The following is a 21,944-nucleotide window of genomic DNA, read 5'->3' as shown; positions in this document are numbered from 1 at the left end:
GAGGTAGAAAATTTGGAACTCAAAATTTTAAAAATTTGAATGTTAAAAATTGTCCTTACATGTAATTGGAAAAAGTAAAATATTATTTTTCAAAATTGTGTTCATTTTGAGCAAAAGCTTTTCAATTTCATGTTACCAAAATTATTGTGTTTAACTTTTATAATTGCCTTTATCCTTTAAGAATCCATTCCTTATCCACAAACATGAAAGATATGTGATCTATTTCTCTTCTAATTTTTTTAAAGTATCATTAATATTCAAGTCATGTATTCGTTTTTAACTTAATGTGGAAGAGTAGAAGATGTTGGTCTAAGTCTAATCTCCGCCAGACTGCTTTCCAGTTTTTCAAGTAGTGCTTATCAAGTTCTTTTCTAGGCAATTTATGATTTGGGTTTACTGAACACTGAGTTGCCATCTGATTTCTCCTTTTCTAGTGCGATGTTGATCTACTGTCTATTTATTTTACCACCACCAAAAGGTTTTGAGATTGCTGCTTTATAATAGCTAGGTGGTACAGTGGATAGAGTGCCAGGCCTGGAGTTAGGAAGACTCATCTTCCTGAATTGAGATCTGGCCTCAGACACTTCCTGGGCAAGTTACTTAATCCTGTTTGCCTCAGTTTCCTCATTTGTAAAATGAGCTGGGGAAGGAAATGGCAAACCATTTCAGTTTCTTGCCAAGAAAACCCCAAATGGGTTCATGAAGAGTTCGACTCAAGTGAAATGACTGAGCCACAACAAAACAGTGGATAGTAGAGCAATGGGCTGGGAGTCAGAAGATATAAGTGCAAAGACGTCTTCAGATATGTGTTACACTTAAAAATAACTAATTTCCAATCTGTGGGTACAGTCAAGCCATTCTTTTTCCTACAACAATAAACATGGGAATTTTTTTGAATATGAAGCAAGAAAACAAAACCTCTTTCAATGCAACACAGTTTATTAAGTCAATTATTAATTAAATAACAAAGGAATTAGCGATGTCTAAAAAATGTCACATTTTAGAAACTCTGTAAAATTATTCTCAACAGCTGAATGCTTAAACATTATAGATTGCTATAAACATATAGATTAGCAAGCTGCATGTATGAGTTACTTCTGAATTTAGGAAATGACACAGGTCATCTAGGAATTGTTCTTCAAGGAATCCTCTCAGCTGTGAAGACTTGAGAAGCTTTCATCCGAGCCTTGAGAGAGAATTAAACATATTAATTAAAAAGTAATAAAAATTATTAGAACATGTGTATTATAATTTACAATATTGCAATTTAAAATAAAATTTGAGGCTTCCTAGTTCATAAAGCTGTACTCCTAAAATAAATAGCAAATCTTAAATTCTGGAAAGTAGCAGCAAACTCTCCCATGGTTATCTCTCACTCCAGCAAAGTAAGAGATCAGAACAAGAGTGTCCAAACATTTTTGATCTTGCATTCTTACCAGCACCAAATATGAGCAGATTCCAATAGGTATATTTACTTAGAAACCTTGTATGTGTTCTCCTCTATTGATAATTATGGACATGATAGAACTTATTGCAAAAATAGAAATAAAAATGATGAGATAAAAGAAGAAATAATATTTGATCCTAGAGTCAACAGGGAACCACTGGAATTTTCTGAGTAGGGGAATGACAGTCAGATTTGTACATTAGGAAGATCACTTTGGCAACTCTGCAGAGGATAGAATGGAGTTGGAAAAACATGAGGCTTTGAGCCCAAAAAAGGAAGACATTGCAATAGTACAGGTAAAGATGATACTGGGGTTGGAGAAGCTAGGTGACTCAAAGGATGGTGGTGCAGTAGACAGTAAAAACAAGGAGGTTTAAAACACAGGTGAAATAGGGTTGGGGGTGGAACAGAGATTATTTAATGGTATCTGGGTATCTGTGATCCAGATCACAATCTATCCCTACCTCCTTAATCTACGTGCTTCACTTTATCTACCCAAAATGAAAGGGGGGAAGGCAGTCAGTGGTCACTACCCTGCAAGTGCAACTGTTTCTTCAAAGGGTGCCTGACACAGCAGAAGTGTTATGAGACTAAGAAACAAGGATACAATTTTCCCAATGTCACTTGATGAAGCTGCTATGAGTATTCATAAGTTTAGGTTCTAAATGCCCCAAAGGGCCCACACCAGGAAGACGCGGAGTTTGCAGAAGTGGGTAGGAGAGTATTGGAGGATAACAGTTGGCTGTGTTGTAAGTCCTAAAACTGGCTCTTACAGCAAGGGTGTCTTCTCTAACTGATCACATACCCTTAGGGGTGATGCACTCATCCCTACTTTGGAGATGACTGGACTAGAGAATGCAGGAAAGATTAGACTGGGGGAAAGAGCTGGACAAAATGGAGTGGAAAAAATGGCAAAACTGTCACATCTTGTCGAAGAAATACTGAGTTGTTTTTTTTTAAGAGAAACAAGATGCTCTGCTTTTCTACTTTAAAATGAGTATCACTGAGAAATTACAAAAAGGCAAGGTTCAGAGAGACCTGGGAAAACTTCCATTTCAGTAATCATTTATTAAAATCTTCAAAAATGTCAATTTTTTAATATTGATGTTATAGTGTAAATTGTTCTTCTGGTTCTGCTTACTTCATTTTATACAGGTCATCTAAGTCTTTCTGCATGTTTTTAAATTTATCTATTTCCTCATTTCTTACACATTCCATCACACTCATATACCACAACTTACTCAGCCTTTCATCAATTTAGGGGCATCCATTTAGTTTCCAGATATTTTCCCGCCACAAAAAGAGCTAATATAAATATAAAGACCTTTTCCCATTTCTTTAATCTTATGAGGGTATAGGGCTAGCAGTGTATAGCTGGACCAAAAAAGCATGCAATATTTAGTCATTTTTTGCACATACAGTCAACCTTCAATATTCACATGTTTAACTTTTGTGACTTCAAGCATTCCTATGGTTTTATTAGTAATCTCACTTTAACTTTTGCAGTGGGAACCATGCATATTTCTGGTTATGTGCAATAGAGGGGAAAAAAAAAAGAGGTGTGATGAGCTCAAGTTTTTGGAGCAGCTGGCATCCTAACTAGGCATGCTTTACTGGTCTTGTGCACCCTACTTTACAAAGGGCTCCTGGTGCATTTATTGCATATTTTCATTGCCGAGTTCTGTGAAGCAATTATGCCCCCAAAGCATAGTGTAGGTCCTTTGGGCTCTAAACCCAAGTGTACAAAGTCAGTGGTGTGACTTCGTGAGAAAGTAAAGGTGTTAGATAAACTTTGTGTTGGCATGTCTACAGCCACTGTCAGCTATAGGTTTGGGATTAACAAGTGACAATTCATTGTATCTGCAGAAGGGAGGAAAGTAACCAGTATAATGCCCTCATACTGCCATATGACACAATGGAAGGCAAGAGTCCAGTTAAAAAATGTTTTAGTTTTAAGAATTTTATTTGCTGTACAGTCTTTGTGGTACCATATAGGTTTTCTGTGTTGTGAAAAGTGAATAATGTCTGAAATAAGGTTGTTTTTTTTTTAAATTGAGATGTTAGTAAAAAAGGTCACAGAATTCTAGGGAATTACTAGTGAGAAAAAACATTTTGCATGCTACCCATCTTATTTTTTTGTACTGCATTTTATGCATGATTTCATGGTTACTGTGTTAGGAAAAGTGCATATTATCAGAATTAAATGTTCTGTTAAAAAAACCGCATGCAGAAAAGTGTATTTTCAGCAACCTGTAGTGAAAGACCACAATTTTTGGTGGTTTCAGGAACCTAACTCCCTATTTTCTATAGGTTCAACATATCAACATTTGCTTTTTTGACTTTTAGGCCATTTTCTAGGAATGTTACCCCTGTGAAATTTGAGGATTGACTGTCATCTTAAATCATTTTCTACAACAATTGTATCCATTCACAGGTCCACCATAAGTACATCATTCTGCCTACTTTCCCAGAGCCCCTCTAACATTTATCATTTTCCTTTTTTGTTAACTTTGCCGATGTGATATGTGGGAGGCAGAATCTCATAATTATTATAATTTGCATTTCTCTAATTTGTAGTGATTTATGACTATGTGTATTTGTCATGAGTTTTTTTTTCTTTTAAATGGGGGAGAGAAGAAAATGTCAATTGAAAAATAACATGGAAAAGAATAATACTAATGCTGTTTAATAAACAACAAATAATAAAAACTACTGAGTTGTAGTCTACATTGTAGCTAGTTATGGGAGAGAGGAATCAACGCAGTTTTGAAGAAAGACACAGAACAAGCCAGAGATATGAATATAAAAAAAAAAGCAAAGTAACACTGAGGCACACTAATAAGCCACACAAATAAAGACAGAGACTTTGATTGAGAATATTTCTATCTTGTAGCCTTTCAGGTCTTTGCCACTAAAGATTTTAAAAGTAGTTTTTTTTTTTTTTGCTTCTGGAAATAACTTTGGTCATAAATTGGTCATAAGACTTTTTGATACTCACTTTGGGGAATAAATCAAATTAAGTTGAGGATTGGGTCTGATGGTACCTAACTGATGGCACAGAAAGTAGAAGTACTAACACAAGATCTAGCAGCTTCTACATTAAGGGACTGAAGGGCTTGGAATATGATATTCCGGAGGTCAAAGGAGCTAGGATTAAAACCAAGAATCACCAACCCAGCAAAACTGAGTATCATGCTCCAAAGCAAAATATGGACTTTCAATAAAATAGAGGACTTTCAAGCTTTCTCAGTGAAAAGACCAGAGCTGAATAGAAAATCTGACTTTCAAACACAAGAATCAAGAGAAGCATGAAAAGGTAAACAAGAAAGAGAAATCATCAGGGACTTACTAAAGTGGAACTGTTTTGTTTACATTCCTACATGGAAAGATGATGTGTGTAATTCATGAGACCTTTCTCAGTATTAGGGTATTTGAAGGTAATATACATATATATAGACAGAGGGCACAAGGTGAGTTTAATATGAAGGGATGATATCTAAAAAAATAAAATCAAATTAAGGGATGAGAGAGAAATATACTGAGAGAGGGAGAAAGGGACAGACAGAATGAGGTAAATTATCTCACATAAAAGTGGTAGGAAGGGAAGAGGGGGCAGGTGAGGGGGAATGAGTAAATCTTGCTCTCATCGGATTTAACTTGAGGGGGGATTAACATAAACACTCAATTGGGTATCTTACCCCACAGGAAAGTAGGGGGAAGTGGATAAAAAAGGGGGGATGATAGAAGGGAGGAGGTAATCAAAAGCAAACACTTTTGAAAAGGGACAGGGTCAAGAGAGAAAACTGAATAAAGGGGGACAGAATAGGATGGATGGAAATATATTTAGTCTTTCACAACATGAGTATTGTGGAAGTGTTTTACATAATGATACATGTATGGCCTGTGTTGAATTGCTTGCTTTCTTAGGGAGGGTGGGTGGGAAGGGAAGAGGGGAGAGAATTTGGAACTTAGTTTTTAAAATCAGATGCTCAAAAGAAAAAGTTGTTTTTGCATGCAACTGAGAAATAAGATATATAGGGAATGGGGCATAGAAATCTATCCTGCCCTACAAGAAAGTAAGGGGACAGGGTATGGGCGGGGGAGGTGGGGTGACAGAAGGGAGGGCTGACTGGGGAATGAGGCAATCAGAATATATGCCATCTTGGAGTGGGGGGAAGGTAGAAATGGGGAGAAAATTTGTAACTCAAAATCTTGTGGAAATCAATGTTGAAATCTAAAATATTAAATAAATAATTAATGAAAAAGTAGAAGTACTCTATCATATTAACAATATATGATAATTGTCTTAAATTTACAACAGGTTCCAATTTACCTCTCTAGGTTCATTATACATTACTTCCACTTCAGGCACTCTATAGACTAGCCAAGCACTATAACCACACACACACACACCCCTTTAATCTATTTCCTCATTCTCTCTCACACACATGTACACATTACACATATACACATACAGATATCAAAGGCAATATATGGTGTGGGAGAATAACTGTTATTGAGGAGGTTACAATAAAATGGGAGAAAAAACAACAACACATATATAAAGCTAAGTGTGATAAGTCCAAAGAAAACGATGTAAAAATCAGTCCCAAGTGAGACAATGTTTGATGAAAAATCTAAGGAGGGGAAAGATCTCTTTTAACCTGGGGGGTGGGGTGGCATGGGGTGGAGGGTGGGAATAAAAAAATTCTCAAAAAGCAAGAGTGGTACTTGATTAGGTCTTTGAAAAAAAAGAGGAGTTTTTTGTCAAAGATGATAAAGGAGTGTATTCCAGACGTGGCATATGGTGGAAGCAGAAAGACACTGGTGATATAACTAATTTCAAGTTCACTTACAGCAGAAGAGAGTAAGGATTAGATAATTATTCCAATCTAGCATATTTGGATATATCAAGTCAAAGCCTAAAATTATTCTGAGGTAGCTGCATTTTACTACTCTTCCCTTATGCTGAAGTAGTCTCTGGAGAAAATATTCAGTACTTCAAGAAGGATTTGTAAAGCTTGATATGTTTTACAGGTTTAGAAACATTTTGAGGGAAAACATAATTGTCCTGATTTGAGAATTTGGGAAATCTGTAGATTAATTAGTAATATTTAAGTACCATCTATGTATATGGTACTAGATTAGTGGCTGTGAAAAATACAAAGCACAGGGCATAGATGGATAAATGTAAATACATCTCCAAAATATTTCATTTTAGAAACCAACAAAATGTTGCCATCTCATGGTTCAAATCCAATACTATTATTTCTAGTTCAAACAATATTGTCAGCAGCAAAAACAGAGGCTAAGAAGCACCCATTTTTGGTGCTATACTTCCAAAACACTGGTTTCAGATATGACGAAAAAACTCCAGAATTCCACCATTACCATAAAATAATCTTCAACCCAAATAGGATTTAAGTTGTTATTTATACATTAATAACTATGCAACTTACAAATTCCATTACTAGGTTAATCTTTGGTTTCATCCAGCTAAAATCAGTGGTAGGGCTGGGCAATGAACATGTCTATAATTGAGAAAGATTCTTTAACTTATCAAGAAATGCTAAATTGAAAACTTTCTAAAAAATTTTCATATATTGATTTCTGCCATCTTTATAACCCACATGTGCATAAGTGCCAAAATGCCTAGCTATTACTCTATTATTGAATATGCCTATTTAACCATACTCGTAATTTCCTAAGTGTCAGACTCTGTCTAGGTAATGGAGAAAAACATGGGGGCAGGTAAACAATGAATATAAATTTAACACGCCCTCATAATGTTTAAGAAACACTCCATTAAGCTCCTACTTCCTAAAATACCTTTCCAGAGAGGTATGACAGATAGCCAACATGAAGCTATCTTATGTTTTATATCACCTTTAAGTGTATACACACGCACACCACACACACACACGTTATATTATGTCCCTAAAAGGGGAACTTTTCATTAAGAACAATGGTCTATGCTTTCTCCTCACAAGAAATGACATGCAGAGTGACGTGTTCATCCAAAGTAGATAAAGTCTCCATTTAGGTTCACCTAATATGAAAACCATCACTTTAGTAATTTATCACCTGAAGAATGAAGCAACACCTTGGGGGTAAAAGTACTGAGGTTTTGGATATTCAGATATTTCTGACAGCTTCCATGTGACTGAGCCAGGGCATCATGAATAATAACTTTTTGGGAAACATCAATGATCATTCTGCTCTTTCTCATTATTAAGTTATGTTTCCTTACACATAAAATGTTTGTAGTCACCAATTACTTGTTATGCAATTAAATTTAAAATGTGCAAGAAATTCTGAGGTCCTGAATGAATGCCATGAAAATCTAAAATAAGAGTAAATGCTAGAAAAAATTTCTTTTCCAGTAACTGAATAAAAATACAAGCAAAAGCTCTGTGATTACTCAGTTAATAAATGCAATTGCATGTTGAGATCTTTATTTTTTTCAGAAATTTTAAACTGCCAATAAGCTCAATCTCTTCCCTTTATGATAAAAAAATTTTTTTAAAGATACTTACAACTTTCTCTTCTGAAGAAAGTACACCCTCTACAGCTACTATCTGGTACTGCTTATGCTTTAAATTTCCCACAAATCTCCAGAGCTGTCTGATACTGGTGCCCTCAATGTCTTGTTTTAATAGTTTCTGCATTTCCCGAGAAGGACAGCCTGGGTCAAATATCAATAAACAGAGGGTCCTGTTCTTTCTCTCTTCAATTCCAATAATAGTTCGGCTGTGTCCTAACATGAAAATAAAATAACGGTTAACAAAGTTACTGAATATTTTATCCATATGTGTTTTATGGTTTACATTACTTGCTCCAGCAAAATTGGACAATAAATAAACAATATATGATATATAACTTACAAAATAACAATAATGCATTTTCTTTGTAGGATAATGGGATTCTTTTACTACTAATATGCTTCCCCTTGGTTTGGTTTTCCACCATGAGAATGGAAGTCTAGAATACCTACTCAAAAAAGAGGTGGGACTAGCTACAAACCAGCCCAGGAAACCAAACATTTTGTACTGTAATGAAAATGTCCCTTGATATGGTCATCCTAGAAATACCACACAAGGTAAACTCAATGCTAACCTTGATGCTGTAGATAGATGGGAGGTTTGGAGGAGCATACTACCTTTGGACCTCCTTCTCTGCCTGAAGAATAGTAGTTTAATATCCATTCAAATAATCGTGGGTGTGTGCCCAGAGGACCAGTAGACTTGTGAAAATCAATAATTCGACACCTATAAAAATTCAGTGAAAAGCTCAGAAAAGTATATATTAAAATGTATTTATATTCACGATTAGTAAATTGAAACAAAAAGTAAATAAATTTTTATTTGCCTGTGTCTTTCCAAGAACAAAATGACAATATTTTAATTTCTGTCAGAATAGAAGTTATTTATGTTGAGCAAGTGGCTATCTGCAAAGCTGTCAGTAACAACTCACATTTAAATGGTTCTTTAAGGTTTCCAAAGAGCTTTCCCTACAAGACTGTGATATTGATGGTGCAATTACTACTATCCCCATACTGAACACGAGAAAAGTGAAATTCTGAAAGGGTGACTATTCTATGGTCACGTCTACTAAGTATATGGGGCAGGATTTGAACCCGTGTGTCACGAAGAAGTCTAGCACTCTCTCCGTTACTTCATCTTAGACTCAATTAGCCTCATTTAAAAATAGTAATAACAAATTAAAATAATACCCATATAATCTATAGGAAGAGTATTTATAAAAAATAGTTTCATCTGAACCCGAAATAACTTTACAAATAATGTATGCAGAGTTTGAGATACAGCTTAACTTCCAAGTTCTTCAAGCACAAGAGCCAGAGGGCAATGACAATTTTTATTCTCCCAATTTAGCTATTAATATAAAAAAATGCTCATATTTGACTACCAATCTGCTAAAATTGCAACAAAAGGACACAAGTAATAATTAAGAGTTGTGAAATTATTGTAGGCCATGCCTAGTATCTAGCCTATGTTTTAACTAATATTCTCTCCACTTAAGAGAGGTCCAACTATCAAGTTTGAAATAAAATTTTAAGAGTAGTAGTAGTAGTAGTAGTATTAAAAATTTCAATGCCTTACATGCAAGCCCATCAACAACCACAATACTGTTATCATAAATTTAGATAAGACTTATACATAAACAAATCCTCTCTTCAAATTCATCCTTAGAGAAAATAAAATTTAAAGATGTACCTAAAATCAAAAGAGTAGGTGGGCATAAATAAATTTAATAGTGACAATCTATTAACTGATTATCAAGTTACTGATCTGTGGTTTTGTCAATGAATGATCTTCCACACAGATTGTTTAGAAGTGAGAAAAAAAAACTGTAGCAAAGTAAAGGTTTCTTCTTTTGGGTCTGGAGATTTAATTGCTGGGAAAATACTTGTCATTTTAGATAAATTCCATTTTTTAGTATTGCCCAAAATAATATAATTCAAGAAACAAAGGGTTGCCATTTGAATGACTGAAAATAAACTTACAATCATAATCTTTTGTTGAAAGTACAAAACCAATGACAGCACTAAGAGAGAAGCTGTTGTCTAAAACATCAAATGAAAATATTCCTCTTTGCAAAATTATTTGTAAGTTTAGTTGTATGGCATATATGTATATGAACACAAGTACATATGACATATATGTATATATACTTAATATGTATAAACAAAGAACTAAAGAAAAGACAAAAATATAATCTGGCAGTCATTTAAATTAGCTAAATTTTAAAAGTATGATCCTAAACATGTGCTACAAAAGTGTACATCTTATCAATTTATAACTTAAGAATTATTTTCATATGTAATCTCAATGACAAAAATGATTTTAAAAATTAGTTGAATAACAAAAAGTAAAACATCAAAGCAATGAAATAGTAAAAGAAAAATAAGCAATTACAAGAGTTCTTGTTAACAGATACATACTTTAGCCCGAGAGAGGTTAGTAGTGAATATATTTCACATGCTCCAATCCAGGCTCTTGTTCCCTGTAACCTGTTGCTGAGTTGAGAGGCGCCCTGAGGATCAAACCCTTCTTTCCATGCATCTTCAATCATGGACTGAATTTTTGGAATGCAAGGAATTGACATATCTGAAATTATGTCAATAATGTACCACATATTATACACAAAGGCATTATGAATGGCTGAATTATTAAAATATTCTATTTTGTTGCTTTAAAAACACAAACAAAATAATACCATTTCAGTTAGGATATACTAAGTGATAAATATCTTGGGAGTCATAGTCAAAACTGCAAAAGCATAATTGTTCTTTTGTACAGTTATAAGCCCAGAAACACAAAGGCTGTTCCAGTTCTGACAGCTTTCATGCCACTTCTTTTTCTATAAACTAACATTTAGGCTTTGTAGTAAAAGCATATTCCAGTTCCTCTATGTTCTCCATTGATGCCAGACACCTCAATATATGAAGTATAAAAAGTATATAATCTCTGAAACCTTTTTCTTCTCTTCTCTTAAAAAACCAGCCTTAATCGTAACTCATTCTGGCTCTCCAAATCACTCTTGCTTTCATTGACTGACCAATAATAGGTCCCAGACCAAGTAAGTAGCAATTATTTCTGTTTGGGGCAATTATTTCTGTTTTGGCCAGAAACCCTGAGAGTCTTCCCTTCCCAGATGTAATTTTTTTTAAAGAGGCCATTCTTTGCCTCATTTCTTATCACTGAATAGGCTTTGTCTCAGTCAAACCGATCTGTTAAAGACCTTATCCTGAAAAGGCCAAGGTTCTCCACTGTATTCTGGGCCATCTCCAGCTGTCCTGATCTGTATCTGGCCACTGGACCCAGATGACTCCAGAGGTAAAAATGAGGCTGGTGTCTCTGCACAGTCCTCCTTCACTTGCATGTCATGGTATCACCTTCCTGGTGTCAGGGACCTCTTTGAGAAGGAAGGACAAACAGCAATATAAAGAAGCACTAAATGCATGTTAACCTGACTACTGTATCTATAGCTAGCACACTTTAGAATGTAGAATTGACTTAAGAAAGAAATAAACAACCTTACTGGCACCTTTTTTGTCTGTTTAGCCACTGAGGTTCTTTACCTTAATTCCCAGTGAACTATAACTTTATAGGTAAAGGACTTCTGGATGGTAGAAAGAGCTCTTGGTCTTTGGGTTCTCCAGATAAGAAAGTTGCACAGACCTTAGCCAGGGCCCCAACAATAGAATAAATTCGCAAAGTTAAGTCAATAGATTAGCCATATTCTCCCAACCCTTCCCTTTTTTGTTTTTTTCTATATTCCACTCTTCCAACCAATTATAATGTTCAAAAAACTCAAATCATAGATATGGGATCAGAAGCAACAGAAAACATGTCCCTAACTAATCACTGAACTAGAACCTACCCTTGGATGTGATAAAACTTGGTGAAAAATCACTGACATATGTCACAGATGACCGTTATTCTGCATATAAATAGGAAGTTGGGAAACATTTTTTGTGCTTTTTTCTCACAAATCGATTTAAGGATGTCAGCACTTACATGCCACAGATGGTTGGTTTAAGACTAGATCTAGAGCATGGAATAGTTTACCTATTAGATTTATGGGAAAGGGAAGAATTCATGACCCAACAAGAGATAGAGAACATTACAAAATGCAAAATGGATAATTTTGATTATTTAAATTGAAAAGTTTTCGTATAAAAAAAGCCAATGCAACCAAGATTAGGAGGGAAGCAGAAAATTGGGAGAAAATCTTTACAACTAGTGTCTCTGATAAAGACCTTATCTCTAAAATATATAGGGAATTGAGCCAAATTTATAGGAATACAAGTCATTCCCCAATTGAGAAACGGTCAAAGGATATGAACAGGCAGTTTTCAGAGGAAGAAATTAAAGATATCTATAGGCATATGAAAAAATGCTCTAAATCACTACTGATTAGAGAAATGCAAATCAAAACAACTCTTAGATGCCACATCTCTCCTGTCAGATTGGCTAAAATAACAAAACCGGAAAATGATAAATGCTGGAGAGGATGTGGGAAAATTGGAACATTGTTACATTGCTGGTGGAGTTGTGAGATGATCACAACAAAGATTAGGAGGGAAGCAAAAAACTGGGAGAAAATCTTTACAACCAGGGTCTCTAATAAAGGCCTCATCTCTAAAATATACAGGGAACTGAGCCAAATTTATAGGAATACAAGTCATTTCCCAATTGAGAAATGGTCAAAGGATATGAGCAGGCAGTTTTCAGAGGAAGAAATTAAAAATATCTATAGGCATATGAAAAAATGCTCTAAATCCCTATTGATTAGAGAAATGCAAATCAAAACAACTCTTAGGTACCACATCTCTCCTGTCAGATTGGCTAACATGACAAAATAGGAAAATGATAAATGCTGGAGAGAATGTGGGAAAACTGGAACATTAATACACTGCTGGTGGAGTTGTGAACAGATTCAGTCATTCTGGAAAGCAATTTGGAACTATGCCCAAAGGACTATAAAAATGTGCATACCCTTTGACCCAGCAATACCACTCCTAGGACCATATCCCAAAGAGATCACATAAGTGGGAAAGGGACCCGTATGTACAAAAATATTTATAGCAGCTCTTTTTGTGGTAGCAAAGTATTGGAAATCAAGGGGATGTCCATCAACTGGGGAATGGCTGAACAAGTTGTGGTATATGAATGTAATGGAATACTATTGTGCTATAAGAAATATGGAAGATATGGGCTTCATAATAACCTGGAAAGACCTACATGATATGATGTTGAGTGACAGGAACAGAACCAGGAGAACATTATACACAACCACAGACATATTGATTCTGTGATGACTACCTTTGATAGACATGGCTCTTCTCAGCAATACAAGGTTTAAAGACAACTCCAAAGGACTCATGATGGAGAGAGCTATCTACATCCAGAGAAAGAACTATGGAGTCTGAATGCAGATTGAAGCAAACTATTACCTCTTTTTTTTTTCCTCTTCTTTTTTGGTTTTGTTTCTTCTCTCCCATGACTCATTCCATTGGTCATAATTCTTCTTTACAACTTGACTATTGTGTAAGTAAATTTAATGTGAAGGTATATATAGAATCTATATAAGACTACATGCTGTCTTGGGGTGGGGAGGGAAGGGAAGAATATTTGAAACTCAAGAACATGTAGAACTGAGTGTTGTAAACTAAAAATTAAAATTCTAACTAAAAAAAAAAAAAGACCAGATCTAGAGGCCCAAATAAAAAAAGTCTTCCTAGAAATGCTTGGAAGAAAACCTATTGTGCTCATGTTTGTGTTCAGCTTTTGATCCTTTATCAGAGGCCTTGGATGAGCTAGGACATATTAAGCTTATGCACTGCCTATCTTTCATTTCTATGGAATAGTCTCTGACACAAAAATCATTCATTTAGAAAGTATCTGCTGCTAAACAGAGAGGGAAAGTGAACAGAAGAGCTTGTTGCAGATCTTTCTTTGCTAAGCCACTAACTGACTCCTAAATAACATATACTTCACACATACTTGAGAAGATAATAAGTTCAGAAAGGCAAACAATATTTTACATACCTTTCAAGCAGTCCTTATAAGAATCATTTCGCAAGAGAGATGAAAGTACCATCTGGAAATTTCTGTAGCCACAACCCCAGCCTTTGTCTCCCAGAGATGAAGAAAAATGGTCTACTCCTGTGGAAAGCCACACTCGCCTCACCTCTCTCGCTTCATTCTGATAATGCCTATAGAGGGCTTCAATTATTCCTGAAGTGTAGGAGAAAATAAGATGAAAAGGCTACACAATAGCATCCTAGAGCACAGTGATTTTCTTTAGAAAGAAGAAAATGAACCAAGAACAGGAACTGGTTGAAAACCTACTAAAGGCACAACACTAAGTGAGATCTAAGTATAAGATATTAACTACCTATTTTAGAACACTACAAGCAATGAATAAGGTTAGGGAGGTAAAACACAGAAGAGCCAATTAGAATTCAGCTTCTAAATAATTAGTATTTTCAAGGTTCCAAATGTATAAACGGAGAAATTTAAAGTACTGGCTAATCCAATTACCATTCACATAATTACTTTTTAAAAAGCCTATACTATAATGTGAAAGCCTCTTACTCTTCATAACAGCATAAAATGTTATATTCCTTTGTGCTGTGAGTTAAAGTTACAATATTTACACAAATGCCACCAGGATAATTTCAAAAATCAAATATACTTCAGACAATCTTATTACTTGTAAAAATTGTCTAAGTATAGGTACCTATCTAAGCACACTTCCCAAAATTTTTTAAAGTCAATCAAAACATCAAATTCCCTATTAATCTTCTGAAATAGGATATAAATACCCACCAGAAGTCCTTGTTTTGCCATCATCTATGCCAAAAGCTAATGATTCCAGCATGTCAGCTTTTCTTTTATGAAACTCAATCGGCTGCATCCTTCCTCTGCGTACTTCAATTTCCATATTTCTCAGCTGCTGCTGTTTATAGCCTCCAGAATTATCTAAACCATATTGTCTCTATTGGAAATAAAAATGTGTAATGTAATTATTTGGCTCTTCTAGGTCGACATAGATGGAAAGTAGGTGATTAGGCAAATAAAAATTCTAGCTCTGTTGCTACCGATGTGACCACAGGCAAATCATTTAGCCTCCCTGGGCCGTAGTATGGAATCTATAAAACAAGAAGAACAAACTAGATTGCATCTAAGATCCCTTCCAGCTCAAAATCTAAGATCTCATGAATGATAATACAGTACTATTTAACCTACTTGGAAATGTGCTATTTAAATAATGTTATAAAAGGCAGCATAGCATAGATGAAAGAGAATGGACTTCAGAACCTTTGAAGAGTTGGGTGCAAGTACTGACAGTCTTATCTTCTGTGTGACTGTGGATAAGTCACTTTAACCTCAGTGCCTTCTGACAATTCTTTAAGACTAAATTTCAAAGCAGCTGCCAACATGACTTTATAAAACAAGCTTCCTCACCAGGTGTTCCCTAAATCAATAAAATCATAGGTTCAGAGAAAAAAGGGAAAAAAATAATAGTAATAATTTAAATTTATATAACATTTGAAAATTTAGAAAACACTGCCCCCAACAACCTAGGTATTGCAAATATTATGATTTGAACTCTACTTCTACCACTGAATAAACTATATGACCTTGGTCAAGTCACTTAACTTTTTGTAGGCCTCAATTTCCTCAGATGTAAAATAAGGGGACTGAAACTGAATGACCCTTAAGGTCCCTTCAAGCTCTAACTCTATGATCCTATGGTGATATTTTACAGATAAAAAAAACAAAACTCAGGACAATTAAAAGATTTCCCAGGGTCACAAAGTTATTGTGGGAGATGGGCTTAAAAACTAGGTTTCCTGACTTTAAGCTGAACTGATTTCAATTCAACTGATGACACATTTATTAAATGCCTACTCTACGCTGGGCCCTGTACTCAGTGCTAGGAAAATAAAGACAAAAATGCATTCATGAACATAAATTCTATCGGGGAAACAATATGTACACAGACAAGTAAACACAAGGTAAGTAAGTATAAAGCACCAACAACTAGGCAAAAGCTCTTATCTGTGAGGTGGCAGTGAGCTGACCCCTGAGGGAGGGTGAGGGGTATAGAGGCAGAGATGAGGGAGAACATTCTACAAATGGAGGATAGCCTGTGTAAAGGAGTTAGAATGTCATACACAGGGAAGAACCATCCTGGCTGGCATGCAGAGTACATGAGGAGTCAATCAGGAAGCATTTGTTAAGCACCTATTATGTGCCAGGTACTGTGCTGAGCAAGTAATGTGAAATCAGTCTAAAATGAGGATTCAAACCTGGGGTCCATGAAACTTGTTTTTAAAAAAATTTTGATAACTGTATTTCAATATAATTGGGTTTCCTTTGTAATCCTGTATTTCATTTTATAAATTTTAAAATATCATTTTAAGAAGGGGTTTGTAGATTTTGCCAAGCTGTCAAAGGAATCCATGATACAAAAAAAACTGGTTTAGGTTGGAGCCAGATTGTGAAGGGCTGTAACAACAATGTTGCCCGCAGCTGCTGTGGGGGTGTAAGACCAACAACACCAGCACAACACAGGAAGGCTGCTAGCAAAGGTTCTTTGATCTGCTTTTCTAAGGAAAGTGACTTTCAGGTGTTAACAATCTCAGTTTAATCAAACATACATACATCATTCACTTAGTTCAGGGGAAAAAGCCAGCACCCTGGACTTCAGAGCAAATACAAACAGCAAATATCAACAGATCAAATAACACAAACCAGTAGACAGGCTTCCAGCTTTCTGTCCAACATCTCAGTACATAGTTACCAGAGAAGCACCAACATCTGGATTTTCAAGCCAGGGGGCGCCAGCAGCTACCCAGTCTAGTCTGGTCAAATCACACAACACTCTTCCAGTGAGTGAAAGTCCCAAACAAAAATGCCAACTTCTGAGTTTATATACCCTGTTCAGGGTCAAAGGGCATCACAACCATGCAACTCAAAACCATGTGACCCTTCTTCAGGCACCACAACCATAAGACTCAAACCTATGTGAACTAGGCTTTCTTGTTTCTTCAGCATGTCATCAAAGACTCAAAGGCACTTGATTACTTCAGAGCTCCAAAAGGGAAAACAATAAAAAAGTCTCACCTTAATTACCAATACAAAGGCTTTAAATAACAGATTATGTATATGTTTATATTTTATCCTACATGAAATAGGGAGCCACTGAAGTCTCTCATGGAGGAGAGTGAAATGGTTTGCACTGTGCTTTGAGAATATCATTTTGGCAGATGTAGGAGGGGATGAGGACCTACACGAGGGTGGTGGCCTATGAATGTTAAAGAGATGTGTAGAAACTAGGAATTAACTGGATAAGGATGATGAGAGAAAGGGTAGAATTCAGTGAGGACTCCAAGGTTTCTCTCTGAGGTTACCTTTGAACAAAGGAAGAAATAGTTGAAGAAGTACTAAATGGTTTTAGGGAAATGATTCTCCAGAATGCTCTGACATTTTAAGTGACAGCAAACTTACCCAAACTCTGTTACTATATCTTATCTTATTGTGGAATCATGTCTATTCCTTGGAAATGCTATAAATGGTAATGTGAAAATAACTTGGAGAGAGGGATTTTCAAAGGTACATGGAAAACTCTGCGCTGTTGCACTTCTCGCTAAGCAGAGAGGCTTAGAATTAGAACAATTCAATGAATAAAAATGGTTTCTGGCCAAAATGCAGAGTGCAGTTTTTTACCCTCAACAATTACAATGACCATATGAAGGCTTTGATTTATAAGTCTACAGTAGAGAAGATGTGTATCTTTGGTAACAAGGAAAAATTAGTTAGGAACAAGGGGTCTATGTAATATGATAGATTAAGAGCCACTATATTACATTTAAAAATCAAGGCTGTCTATATCAGTGGTTCTCAAAGTGTGATCTAGGGATCCCCAAGACTCTTTAAGGGTGTTTTTGCATTTTCATGATAATACCAAGATCTTATTTATATGACCCACATAAACAAAAACTTGTTGGAATCCTCAATAATTATTTAAGAATATAAAAGGGTCCCGAGACCAAGAAGTTTGAGAGCTGCTTATGTAGATCAACCTTCCTCATTTTACGGATAAGGAAACTGAGGCTCAGCCTGTACCTACAACATTATTGTTTACTACTATTTTTTTCACTGCAAAAAGTATTACGGATACATTCTGGTTTCATAAGGTTTCTGAGGAATGGATTCAGAATCTAACTACCATAACACTATTTTATGGCAAAATGTGTTCTAATTTTCACACATTCAATATACTTGAAATCTTTTTGTAAGCTGGCAACTTCCTATATTGATAAGTCACATATTTATGTAAGGTAAGGAAAACAAGTGAATAACCAACCTTTCTATTTCTACATATTAGCAGTTAATTATTTTGCAAATGAGGAAATCACAAGAGAAATAAGTTTTTTCAAGCCAACACACAATTGAGATTCTTTAAATGTCCTATAGGCATTACTGGCACAGACTATACAGTATATTTTTGAAAAATGCACACTGAAAGAAGCAGCTAAAATTAATACCCCTTCTAATTTCATCTTTGTCTGGCACAATATTTTACAGAAATCAGAGTTAAAAAACAAACAACCAACATTTTCCACTGGAAATGTTCCTTAATAACACTTTAATACTTCAAGGGGAAATAAATCCCAACAACTAGCTATCAGGAAACCTGAGTTTTTGTATAGCTCTTTCTTGAGAAAGACATGCAACCTCTTTCAATCCTCTTCCACAACTGCCCTTACATATAAAGTGGTTGTGAACCTAAAAGGGCACTAAAAGTTAAAGTACTTTGAAGAAGTTAAAAACATTCGAATTTTTAAAAATCCAAATATTATGTGCATTTTCTCTATACCTGCAATTTCTGGAATTCTTCTATTTCTTGTCTTGACCCCTCAGACATCCTCTGTCTGTCTTCTTCTTGCTGGAGCTGACGAGCCAATTCCAGGTCACCAGAGCCTTTATTCACCTCTGGGAGTATAGTTTCAAAAGGGCCGACGATAAAATCATTAGCATAATATGTAATAAGATGTCTTTGACAATTAATTATGAAGTTTTATTTTTTAAAATAGGGTAAAATTATATTATGATTTTAAGCAAAACAGCTTTGTATGGGACACTGGGCCCCAAAACATCCCTCCAAAATGAAAATGTATCTTCCATGTATAGAAATATAATAAATAAAATTTTCTTGCATAAGTTGATAATCCTTATATTAAAGTTGAAAGCTGCCTAGAATAAAGGCTAGATATAAATCAAGTGTCTTTAATCATTTTTCAACAGTCTGGCAAAGCCTATGGGACCATTTGCAGAATAATGCTTTTAAATGCCTAAAATACAAAGGATTACAAAGAAAACCGACAAATATTTTCATCAAAAAAATTTTTTTTTGAAAACAAATTCAGAAAATCCAGATTAAGAAGTGCTACTGGTTCAGACCAACACTGTATACTATATCTCAAGATAAGTTCCAAATGGATACAAGACAGAAAGCCTCATAACTAACCTAGAAAAACAAGGAAGAAACTACCTTTTGAATCCATAGACAGGAAAGAGTTCATAACCAAACAAGGGATGGAGAGGATTGCAAAAGACAAAACTAACAATTTTGATTAAATAAAATTTAAAAGTTTTCTAAAACAAAAACAAAAATGTCCAAGTTTTAAACAAAGCCAAGTTTTAAACAAAAAGTTGATAAATATTTTAGTGTCTACTATGTGCCAGGCACTGTGTGCTTAGTGCTAGGAATACAAAAAAAGGCAAAAGACAATCACTGCCCTCAAGGATCTCACAATCTGGAGAGACAACATGCAAACAACCAAGTACAAATAAGCTATATACAGAATAAACAGGAAATAATCAATAGAGGGAAGGTCCTAGAATTAAAAGGGATTAGGAAAGCCTCCCAGTAGAACAGGCCTTCACAACCTGTGGCCTCTACACTTTGAGGGCCATCCAAAATCCTCTGATGTGCTGTTAAGTGTCCCACTGGCCACAGGTTGTGCAGGCCTGTTGTAGAAGGTAGGATTTTAGCTGGGATTTGAAAGAAGCCAAGAGTTGGAAATAGGGAGGGAGAGCATTCCATGCAAGGACAGTCAGTAAAAATGCTGGAGTCAGGAGAATCTCATTTGCAGAACAGTAAAGGAGGGCAGTGTCAAGTTATCAAAGAATATTGAGGGGGAAGGATGGTAGTGGGTGATGCAAGGTGTACAAAGACAAGGTGGGGGTGGGGGTAGGGCTAGGTCAGAGGTGAGGAACCTTTGGCCTCAAGGCCACATGTGGCCTTCTAGATCCTCAAGTGCAGCCCTTTGACTGAATCCAAACTTCACAGAATAAATTCCCTTAATAAAAGGTTTTGTTCTGTAGAATTTGGACTCAGCCAAAAGGCTGCATCTGAGGACCTAGAGGGCCACAAGTGGCCTTGAGGCATAAAGTTCCCCACCCCTGGGCTGGGTTATGAAGGGCTTTGAATGACAAACAGGATTTTCTGTTTGATCCTGGGGGTGATACTGACCCACTGGAGATTACTGAGTAGGAGGTGTGACACATTCAGATCTTTGCTTCAGGAAAACCACATTGATGGCTGAGTGGAGGGCGGACTGGGGTAGACATCTGAGGAAAGCAATCTAACCGGCAAGTTACCGCAATGGTCTGGCAAGACTGAGGAGATGAGGGCCTGGACCAGCGTGGCAGCAGTAGTAAAGTGGGGAAGAGGACACATCTGAGAGATGTTACAAAGGTAAAACTGACAGGCTTTGGCAACAGATTGGATATGTGGGGTAAGAGATAGTGGAGTCAAGGCTTTGTGTGAGCCAAGGGAACCAGGAGGATAGTGGTGCTAGCTATAGTAACAGAATAGTTTGTAAGGGGAAAAGGATTTGGAGGGAAAGATTATGATTTCAGTTTCAGAGTTTACTGTTGCTTACAAGACATCCAGTTCTAGATTCCTAATAGGTAGCTGGAGATGAGACTAGAGGTCAGCAGAATGGTTTGGGATGGATATGGAGATTTGAGATAACTGAATCCATAAGAGCTGATGAAAATCACCAAGTGAAATAGTATCGAGTGAGAAGATGGCCCAGGACAAAGATCTATGAGATACCAACAATGCATAAAATGCAGCTAAGATCAGAAGAGTTAAGGGGGGTGGGGGTGGGAATCAATGCAGCAAATTTTTTTGATAAAGATTTCCTTTCCAAGCTATATAAGGAATTGATTCAAGTTTGTAAGAAAAAGAGCCACTCTCCAATAGATAAATGTACTCAGTATATGACAATTTTTTCAGTTCTATATATATTTTTTCTCTTTCTTTTAGGTCTTTTTAAAGTCTTCTATCTTTCATTATTATATTTTTGCATTTCAGTTAATTTTTCATTTATGAATGCTGATGATGTGGTAGAAGCAATATTATCTAAACCCCTCACACTGATTCGGGTTAGGATAGGTTTTCTTTAAGAGGTCTTGAGACATTCCTCAAGATTGCACTGGCTCAGGGACTAAGGATTGAACTACTGACATGATTTCCTCATCATTTGAGTCCAAACAGCTATCAGGATCTGAGGGTAGGGTTCTAGGAGGCTTGGCTAGTAGATCACTAGGAGTAAAGCACACAAGGGCACTTTGGTCCACTGAAGGTATTCTCAAAATTTAAAGATCCCTTTCCTCCTCTGCTTAAGTAAATCTCCTTTTGTTAACTACTGAATAGCTTACAAGTATCTCATTTTGTTCCAATATTAATAATAACTGACTGGGAGACTATCTTAAATCAAGCCCAGTGAAGAACAAATATTTTGCCATCTGGTAAATATGTTTAGTATTGATAGTTTCATCGCATATAGTTCCCTGTTTATTTCTTCACATGGTGAATTTAAATTTTTGTCTTGTTTGATAGCATGATTCCAATTCCTTTTTTGTACTCACCTGATACATAAGAA

At 35.8% G+C, this 21,944-nt stretch overlaps 1 protein-coding gene across 3 annotated transcripts in view; it reads right to left on the bottom strand.

Annotated features, from left to right (window-relative positions):
- Positions 1-921: 921 nt before the first annotated feature.
- ZUP1 (zinc finger containing ubiquitin peptidase 1) overlaps positions 922-21,944 on the bottom strand; it is a 35,492-nt gene continuing 14,469 nt past the window's right edge. For all 3 annotated transcript variants that reach the window (XM_036769216.1, XM_036769214.1, XM_036769215.1), the window contains 7 exons: positions 18,866-18,981; positions 14,806-14,974; positions 14,023-14,211; positions 10,410-10,575; positions 8,564-8,715; positions 7,984-8,204; positions 922-1,186 (listed from right to left, as the gene is read on the bottom strand). In XM_036769216.1, coding sequence (XP_036625111.1) covers positions 1,139-1,186; positions 7,984-8,204; positions 8,564-8,715; positions 10,410-10,575; positions 14,023-14,211; positions 14,806-14,974; positions 18,866-18,981 — 1,061 coding nt within the window. In that variant the 3' untranslated portion in view covers positions 922-1,138. The remainder of the gene's footprint in view (positions 1,187-7,983; positions 8,205-8,563; positions 8,716-10,409; positions 10,576-14,022; positions 14,212-14,805; positions 14,975-18,865; positions 18,982-21,944) is intronic.

The sequence above is a fragment of the Trichosurus vulpecula genome, chromosome 7 (assembly GCF_011100635.1).
Source record: "Trichosurus vulpecula isolate mTriVul1 chromosome 7, mTriVul1.pri, whole genome shotgun sequence".
Lineage (NCBI taxonomy): Eukaryota > Metazoa > Chordata > Mammalia > Diprotodontia > Phalangeridae > Trichosurus > Trichosurus vulpecula.
The sequence above is the reverse complement of the archived record's forward strand: the minus strand, read 5'-3'. Positions and strand labels throughout refer to the sequence as shown.